Raw genomic sequence first — 9,115 nt, forward strand, 5'->3', positions numbered from 1 at the left:
GGCACCGCAGGCGTGGGATGGGGGCGAGTTGCTGTGCGCTTCTCTGGAGCCTTCTGGTTTTGAGCTGAATCGGCAACTTGTTCCTTGGCTTTCTACACTACTTACAGAGGTGAAGCAGAGGAGAAGAGCCTCTTCCTTGCCAGTGACCCTCGTTCAGGCAGGGATGGTGTTGCGGTAGTACTTCTGAGATCCTTCCAGGATGAAAGCAGTTGAGAAAAGGGAGTGTTGGAGAGCTGTGGAGGGAGGAGGGGTGTTTTCTGGCCAAGTGCTACAGTGAAGAGCTGGCCTAAGAAATAGTTAGGGCCCTTGCCTGTAAGATACAAGATTGGACATGTCAGGGGCTGAGCTGGGCTTAGTGGTTGGATAAATCTTATTTAAGGCGTTGGTGTGAAGTTCTGCATCTCCTTTAAGCTGATGGAGCCAGAACTTTGCTGTGAAGCAGAAAGAGAGAGCGTTTCCCATTTATTCAGGAAAGGGTGAAGATGAGGCGCTCTCCCCACTCAGAATCACAGATTGGTAGGGGTTGGCAGGGACCTCTGTGGGTCACTCGGTCCAACCCCCTGCCGAAGCAGGGTCACCCAGAGCAGGCTGCACAGCACCACGTCCAGGCGGGGCTTGAATATCTCCAGAGAAGGAGACTCCACAACCTCCCTGGGCAGCCTGGGCCAGGGCTCCATCACCCTCGGAGTGAAGAAGTTCTTCCTCATGTTCAGCTGGAACTTCCTGTGCTTCAGTTTGTGCCCGTTGCCCCTTGTCCTTTCGCTGGGCACAACTGAAAAGAGTTTGGCCCCGTCCTCCTGACACCCACCCTGCAGATATTTATCGGCATTTCTAAGGTCCCCTCTCAGTCTTCTCTTCTTCGGGCTGAACAAGCCCAGCTCCCTCAGCCTTTCCTCGTAAGAGAGATGCTCCAGTCCCCTCTTCATCCTCGCAGCCCTACGTGGCACACTCGTGTGTGTAGGGTTTCAAAGGTGAGATCAGCAGCACTGCGTGTGATGGCGGACCCCACCATCTGCCCCTGCCCTGGCAGAAGCAGGCAGCGGTGCTCGCACGGGCAGGTCGGCACGCGTCCCAGGAGCCGAGCAGAGCAACGGGGCAGGGGCCGCAGCGAGGGTGTCCTCTCTGCAGTGGGACAGGCCGTAGGCACGCTGGAGCCCGGGCGGACAAAGTGTGGGTGAGGGAGGGCTGCGGAGGGTCGCTCTGCTCCCGGCCCCGGGGCTGCGGAGCACACGCGCGTGTGCCGGGCTCGGTTGCGGGCTGATTTTTCCTGTCGGAGCGAAAGGTTCGGAAGAGCAGTGCTTCCTGGAGTACTTTCAATTGGCTGAATGGTTTTCCTTTCTCTTGCCCTCCTGCCCTGGGTGGTGTTTTTTGTTTTCTGTATTTGGTTGACTTCCCTCCCCTTTTAGATTTTTTTTTTTTTTTTTTTGCCTTTGTGGAGTTGCATCTATCCTAAACCTTTTGAAAGATAAATCTGCTTGTTGATACCAGCGACAGCGGTGGCCGTGGCCTGAGCAAGTACGCCTTGTTCTGCATGTTTTCTTGCTGTACTTATTGCTATGCTATCAGCATAAGCTAGAGAGGGCCTCTTAGGGCTCGACATGGTCTTGGTGCCAAATGAGGTAATTTCTGCTTTTGCGGAGGAACTGGGGCTGAGATGAAGTCATTGCCCAAGAGCCTGGGGAGGGGGTTGTGAAAGAACCCAGAGGTCTCCTGCATCCTGGATGGGCCCTTGAGCTGCCCCTGTTTCCCCCCACCAGCGCTGGTGAGACCGCAGACACGGAGATCACCAGTGGCAGACGCAGCGGAGCTTTAGCACAGTTGCTCGGGAGGCAGAGCAGTGAGTAGATGGGGGCAGGCAGAGACCTTCCCGAGTCGGACCTCTCGCTGGCAAAGTCTCCCACGGCGAGCGAGCCGCAGGCGGGCTGCCAGCCCTTTCCAGGAGTTGCTTCCCGAGCTGTTGTGGCTGCGGTCTGCGAGCTTCCTCCCACGGGGTGTGCGAACAAACCCAGCGCAGAGTCACGTAAAGGGCATCTCGAAGCTGCGGCGCACAGGAAATCTGGCGTGCTGCCGCTTCGACCCTCGGGTGGCCGGTGAGGCCATGCTGCCAGAGCCGACGGGGCGTGCAGATCCCCTGCTTTAGCAAAGGTGGGAGACACCAATCTTCTCTGCCGTGCTGGGAGACTGAGACCTGCTTTGGCTGGAAGGTGGCTGTTGATGCTAGCTACCCTCCTCGGGTACCAGGGACAGTCGGTTTGTGTTGAGGTGTTGTGAGCTTTGGACAGGAACGGCTGTGAGGAACCAGCTACACCATACACGCTGGGAAAGCACCGTTGCCAGCGTGTGGTTTCTAAAAGCCACGTGTGTTCAGAGGCATGCTCATCCTGCTGGCGCTGTCTGTCTGTCCTCCCGGTTTATCCTGCAGCTACGGGACAAAAGGACGATTGGAGAGGACTGTGGAGCTCCCGTCACTCTGGTCTTGGCTGAAACCAAGCGGGCTGCAGCGGCAGCGTGGGTTTTCTGGGCAGGCGAGCGGGTGTAAGAGCTCTCTTTCTGGTTCCAGGACGATGCATCTCTTCGTGGTGTGTCTCCTCGGTGTCTGGGGTCTGGTTGCCCCTGAGCCATACGTCGTAGAAGACATCTGCACCGCAAAGCCACGCGACATCCCGGTGAATCCCATCTGCATCTATCGCAGCCCCGAGAAGAAGCCCCAGGAGGGCGAGGGGCAAGCGCCAGGGAAGCGCAAGCTCCCGGACTTTACCAACCCCCGCGTCTGGGAGCTGTCAGAGGCCAACTCACGCTTCGCCATTGTCTTCTACAAGTACCTGGCTGACTCCAAGGACAATGGGGAAAACATCTTCGTGTCACCCCTCAGCATTTCTACAGCCTTTGCCATGACCAAGCTTGGAGCTTGCGGCAGCACCCTCCAGCAGCTCATGGAGGTCAGTGGCCTTTACTCCGCCTTCTGCTGTCGTCATCACCAGGGTCTGAAGGACAGCAAAGGTGATGGTGGCTGACAGCTGCTAAAGGGCTCTCTGGGTCACAACAGCTCCCTGGCTCGGGAAGGGAGACCTTAATTTAACCAAGCCCCTGGGAGGGACATAGCAGGCTGCTTGTCTCTGGGTTTGATTGGATTTTGGCTCGTTCCTCTGTCGCCCTATTTGCATTCAGGGTGGATTTCCTGGGTTTCAGAGGTTAGCTTTCATCTGGAGAAGAAGAAACCAGTTTGGGAAATGAGGGAAGGGAATGGCAACAGTTGGTTTCTCGCAGATTGAGCAAGTGCGTAGCTGAGCAGGTAGCTAAGCCTTTTCCTGTGCAAAAAGCAGAAGCCGCGCTATCGAGTCCCATTGGGAGAGGCTCTCTTTCACATTCCCTCTCTCTCCCTCGGGACAAAAAGACGAAACATGGGACACCCTGCAGTCCACCTGTCTTCCAGGTCTCTGCTGTCCTGCAGGAGCACAGGAACATCAGTTACTTCTTGAGGGCCTCCTTGCAGTAAGCCTAAGAGCAGTCTGAGCACTTCGCCAGGACTAAACGGCGTCTGTCTGCTTATGCTGGGCATTACGGCAGCACAGCAAGGGCCTGAGCTTCCCGAGCGCGGGAGCCTGCGCGCAGGGAGCCTCCTCCTCCAGCCCTGGCTCTGAAACTCGGAGGTGAGCTCTGGTCCTGGGATGAGATGAGCCACCCCAGAAGCAGGGCTGCACTCCTAATCCCCCCTTTTCCCTACGAAAGAGCCCGCAACCCCGCCTCTGCCTTGTAGGACACGGTGCCAGATATGCTGGATGTGCGTATGGACCAACGTGTGCTGTGGGATTTTCTGTGCCTTAAAGCCCTGAGGCTGGGCAGCATTAGACAAATTGTAACTGCTAGGAGCAGATAAGAAGAAATTCACTGTGCTGCAGAAACCTGCCCGCAAAACGATTGCTGCATATCCCATTCCCTGCAAAAAGTAGATAAGATGTACCGGAATTACTCAGCAGGCCATGATAATTGCTGTGGGAAGGAGCAGCCTTTGGTGTGGTCACAGGAGGATTTAGCGCAAGCCTGGAGTCCTCCTCTGACCGGCACTGACCCGAGAGCCACTTCCAGGCCCCGTCAGCGCGATGCTCGTCTCGCGTGAGGCTCTCGCTGCGGTGCAGTGGAGGGTTGGTGAACACTGTGTGTAAACTGTGTTAAGCCAAAGAAGAGCGGCGCGTCTGCGCGCCGAGCAGTGTGTAGTCCTGCATTTTGGACTCCAGGGCCTTGGGCTGGTGATGCGTTGCTGTTACATCGATTTAGGCTCCGAATTAAACATGGAGGGTGAAGTGCTGAGGGCCTGCAGCTTTCCTGGCTCCACCGTTTGGGCTGTTGAATGGCAGGCAAAGGCTGCGTCGCTGCTTGCTGTGGGGCCCGGGAGCTGCGGGAGCACAAACCCGCTGATGGATTCCTTCTTCTCATTTTGCTCCTCCAGGTCTTTCGATTTGACACCATTTCGGAGAAGACATCCGATCAGATCCACTTCTTCTTTGCCAAGCTGAACTGCCGACTTTACAAGAAAGCCAACAAATCCTCAGAGCTGGTGTCGGCCAACCGCCTCTTCGGGGAGAAGTCTTTGGTCTTTAACGAGACTTACCAGAACATTAGTGAAATAGTTTATGGAGCGAAACTCTGGCCCCTGAACTTCAAAGTGAGTATGAGCTACTTTGGATTTTTCTCTTTTTTTCTTTGTTTGTTTTTTCCGCCCTGCGTGCTTCTGCTTTTGCTATGTCGGTACCTTGTGCCTGTGGGGAGTGCTCTGCTCTGGCTGTGAGGGACGCCGGTGAAGGCAGGCGGGAGTGCAGGGTGCAGCCCCTCCCGTCCCAGCTCACCTCAACTATAGGTTCACATTTCTAAACACTGCGGCACTGTGCTGGGAGCGGCGTCCTCCCTGTCCCCTGCAGAAGGGACACAGAGATGTCTAAAACCCCTGACTTAACCTTTTTTTTTTCCTTTGGTCTCTCCCTTCAGGAGAAGCCAGAGCTTTCCAGGAAGATCATTAATGATTGGGTGGCTAATAAGACAGAGAAGCGCATTACAGAAGTGATCCCAGAAAGAGGTATTGATGATCTCACTGTCCTGGTCCTGGTCAATACCATTTATTTCAAGGTATGGCTAACAAAACCAGGGGAGCAGCCCATTTCCCTGGGGGAAAACACGGCACTCACGTCTGTCTGTGTCCTCCCACTCTCCCTTTTAGGGGCACTGGAAATCACAGTTCCCGGCTCCAAACACAAAACTGGATTTATTTCATAAAGCCAATGGTGAGACCTGCAAAGTCCCAATTATGTACCAAGAGTCCAAATTCCACCACGCATCCATCCCGCAGGACAAAGTCCAGGTGCTGGAGCTGCCTTACAAAGGGGATGATATCACGATGGTGCTGGTCCTGCCCAATGCTGGGATGCCGTTGGAGGAGGTGGAGCGAGGCCTGACGTCGGAGAAGCTGCAGGACTGGATAGACTCCATGATGGAGGTGTCTCTCTATGTCTATCTCCCTCGCTTCCGCGTCGAGGACAGCTTCAGTGTCAAGGAGAAGTTGAGAAAAATGGGGCTGGAAGATCTCTTCAGTCCGGAAAACGCCAGACTCCCAGGTCAGACGTGGAGACGGGGTGGTGTGAGGTGGGGGGAGACCATTCCTCCGCAGGCGCCGGGGCAGTGGGTGCAGCAGCGCATGAGGAAGGAGAACAAGAACGCATTTGGCTGTTGCTGCGGTCAGCGATGGGCTCTGTGGTCAAGTCCCACCGTGGACACGCAGCCCTGCTCTGCACTAATTGGGAGTTACGCAATCAGTTGCAACTGGTGGAGAGTTTTTTCATTTTAGGGCAGACACGCCTTCTGCTTGAACTCAGGCCGTGAGGGATGGAAGCCTGTTCTCTCTTGAGCTGCTGTCTAAAAATGTAGTTTTAACTTTCTCTGCTTGGTATTTCAGGTATCATTGCAGAGGGCCGTACAGACCTGTATGTATCTGAGGCTTTCCACAAAGCCTTCCTCGAGGTAAGCCTCGTTTTGTCCCTCTTTATGTTTAAAAACATGAAGCATCAACAGAAAAAATAGCTCTGAACCCATGGTGTTCGCTGCCTCGGTGATCTGGGGCTTCGGGGGGAGGCGGGAGCTTGGCACCCAGCTCCCGTGGGGAAGGACGGCGAGCCCTCTGCGCGTCCGTGTTTTAATCCCATCTTCTCCTTTGGTCGGTAGGTGAATGAAGAAGGCAGCGAGGCATCAGCTGCTACAGCCGTCACCATCTCCGGCCGCTCCTTCCCCATGAACAGAATAATCTTCAACGCCAACAGGCCCTTCCTGCTCTTCATCCGGGAAGCCGCCCTCAACACCCTTATCTTCATGGGCAGAATAGCCGATCCTTGCTCCTAGAGGGGCCGTCAGGGCCTCGCTTCTCCCTTCTCCGCCTCGGAGAAGGGGCAGCAGGGTCTTGCCGCGAAGCCCGGCTGCTCCTGGGCCGGTTGCTCTTACCGTTGGGTGCCGGCTGCAGGGAGGGACTGTCCCCAGCTGGGCTGCCGCCGCTCCTCCGCGCTGTGCAAAGCTGGGCACAGGGCGCCTCGCCTGCTCTGTCCTTCGTTCAAAGGGAGGATGAATTTTTTCCGGCACCGGTGTTTCTGTGACACCCAAGCCCGAGTCCAGCATTCCTGTCATTCCTCTGTCCAACCCTCCTCCCTTCCAGGCCTCAAACTGTAACTCTGATCCCCTGGTACATTAAAAACCTACAGATCTGTACGTAACAAACTGATCTCTGAATGGGCAGTTTTCACTAAGTCACTTCCTAGTCGTCTTTAAACTCCCCCTCTTCAGCTGACGGGGCCCTTCCCCGCGCTCCCCAGCCCCAGCAGGACAAACCCAGGCTGGAGAGGCCAGTGGAGCAGCAGCAGCCAAACGGCGCGGGCTGGCTGGGGCAGAAACGCCTTCGCCAGCTCCGCAGGGAGCAGCTCGTAGGTGGCAGGGCTGCCAAAGGCCGGAGCCCTGCTTCCCAACAGCTCTGCCGTGTCCCAGGGAGGAGAAGTCACAAGCGAAAGCCACGTGTGGCCAAGGCTGCGAGTTTGTCCTTTTGAGTAGCAAGGTTTAAAGCAGCTCCACGCTACGAGTCACTGTAGCGAGGGTGTCCGTGAACTGTGCCAACACAGAAAGGTAACCAACATCCATAATTCCATCTCAAAAATCTGTTATTTCAGCTGCAAGCTTACTCCTAGAGCTGAGGCGTCCTGGCCCGCTGCCATGCCACACGTGTGAGCTGCCCTCTGGTCCACCCGGGGTGGCCACGCTGCTGTAGGACCTCTGCGAGGGTTGTCTTCAAGACACAGAAGAACGTGTGGTGAGCCTTCCTCTGAGATGTCTGCGTTCAGGGCAGCTGTTTGAAATGGAAAGGGCAGTGAAAGCACAGCCCTGTGCTGTCACCAGTCCGTGGTGCAGAAGCGTTGGGTGCGGACAGCGGTGGATGGCACTCCCCGGCGTGCAGGGCCAGTGGAACATCTGCCTTCATCAAGGCTTCCTCTCGGCAGCCGTCGCCGCAGCGAGGGAGTTAACCGAGACGTGCCAGTCTGTGGCAGGAAGAGCCAGTGCGAGATGTTCGGTTGCCTCTGGGACCGTCTCTGTAGCTGTGGAAGGTTCTGTAGCCCCCTCCCTTCCGTTCTCCAGTAGGAAGGTTTGGGCATCTGTGTTTGCGCTGCCCGTGGGGCGTGGCTGGACACAGAGTCCCCTCCTCTGCTGTGTGTTGGGGAGGTAGCAACCAGTCCCCTACACAGGTGAGAGGCCACACAGCACTTCACCTTTTTGTGCTGCCATGCTTGCCTGGATTAGTACCTCTGGGAGCAGCTGTGCGCAGGTGCTTCAGCTGGGGCTCTGGAAGAAAGGGGGAGCATTCTGGAGATCGCTAGGAGTTCAGAAAGCAGCTCTTGCTCTTCCTCTCCCTCTCCTACCCTGGCACTCGCCGCTGCGCCTTTTCTCGCTGGTTCCCACCCTCTGCTTGCTGCCTCACTGTGCAGCCCCATGGGCTCCCGCTCTCCTCGCGGAGCCTCCGTGGCTGTGCTGCGGGCTGCAGGGGGGAGGCCGGGACTGAGGAGGGAAGGCCTGGCTCTCCCCAAAACCTGCGGCACCAGGCAGTGGGCGCCTGGCCGGCAGCGAGAGCGGAGCGCTTTCTCCAGCCGCTGCGACCCAAGGGCGGAGGCAAAGCTCGTACCAAAGCACCAGAAGCCATGGAAGATGCCAGAAGCTGCCTGGCACTGCCCAGCCTCTCCCACGCTGCGGAGCTGCGCGGAGCAGGGACCAGGCTTTCGCACCATGGCTGAGCTGGAGCGGGCGGCAAAGAGAAAACCGACGTCTGACCAGACCAGTCGGCTACAGAACACAGACACGGAGCTGAGTATTAAACCATTTAATTCTCAAACCACTCACATGCATAATGTTCTTTTACACAGTGTTAAAAGAAAGAAGAAAATGCGATTTTTTTTTTTTGTTTTTAATACAAACAGAATTTCAAGTATACATTTATAGAATTTTCAGAGATTCCTACCCAAGTTGCTAAGTTTTCATTCACATTGTTCTTAAAGCTGTCCAACGAGAGCGCTTTTTGCTAAACTGCTTTCAATGCAATTGTCCAGTCCCCTCTACCTTGGTTTTGTTTCCCCCTTCCCCAGCGCTGGTTCTCTCCCCACCCCTGCCTGCGTCCCCCCCAGCAGCGCTGGCCGTCCCTGCGTGCCGGCGGCCACGGAGCCGGCGGCCCCGCCAAGCTTCCGTCCGCCAGCTCCCACTGGAAGGGGAAAAGGAAAGCAAGGGTAGAGGAGCAGCTTGGAAGCGGCTCCTGAACTCCTCTCGGAACAGCCCCAGATCCACAAGCTGCACACAGCAGGCTCACGCTTCAGCCTGCTGCGGACTAGGGTGAACACTGACTTTTTAAAACTTTATTTCCTTGAAATAAGGATTACAACCAAAAATAATAATAATAAAAAAGAATTATTAGTACAGCAGGAAATTTCTTAACTGTGGAAGTAAGTCTCGAGTGTTAGGAGACCTGTCTTAAGATTCTGATTTACAGGCCAACAGTGGAAGGTGACGGCACAATTCTTCTTACGCCTGGTTACTCTGCAAACCAGCT

The 9,115-nt window shown here is 55.8% G+C and overlaps 1 protein-coding gene across 2 annotated transcripts in view; it reads left to right on the plus strand.

Annotated features, from left to right (window-relative positions):
* The window catches only part of RC3H1 (ring finger and CCCH-type domains 1), a 75,882-nt gene extending 69,125 nt beyond the window's left edge, over positions 1–6,757 (plus strand). For both annotated transcript variants that reach the window (XM_075422646.1, XM_009939573.2), the window contains 6 exons: positions 2,561–2,939; positions 4,448–4,663; positions 4,984–5,121; positions 5,213–5,606; positions 5,945–6,009; positions 6,211–6,757. In XM_075422646.1, the coding sequence (XP_075278761.1) occupies positions 2,561–2,939; positions 4,448–4,663; positions 4,984–5,121; positions 5,213–5,606; positions 5,945–6,009; positions 6,211–6,384 (1,366 nt within the window). In that variant the 3' untranslated portion in view covers positions 6,385–6,757. The remainder of the gene's footprint in view (positions 1–2,560; positions 2,940–4,447; positions 4,664–4,983; positions 5,122–5,212; positions 5,607–5,944; positions 6,010–6,210) is intronic.
* The last annotated feature ends 2,358 nt before the right edge of the window (positions 6,758–9,115 follow it).

This window comes from Opisthocomus hoazin, chromosome 6 (genome assembly GCF_030867145.1).
Source record: "Opisthocomus hoazin isolate bOpiHoa1 chromosome 6, bOpiHoa1.hap1, whole genome shotgun sequence".
NCBI classification, from domain to species: Eukaryota; Metazoa; Chordata; class Aves; order Opisthocomiformes; family Opisthocomidae; genus Opisthocomus; species Opisthocomus hoazin.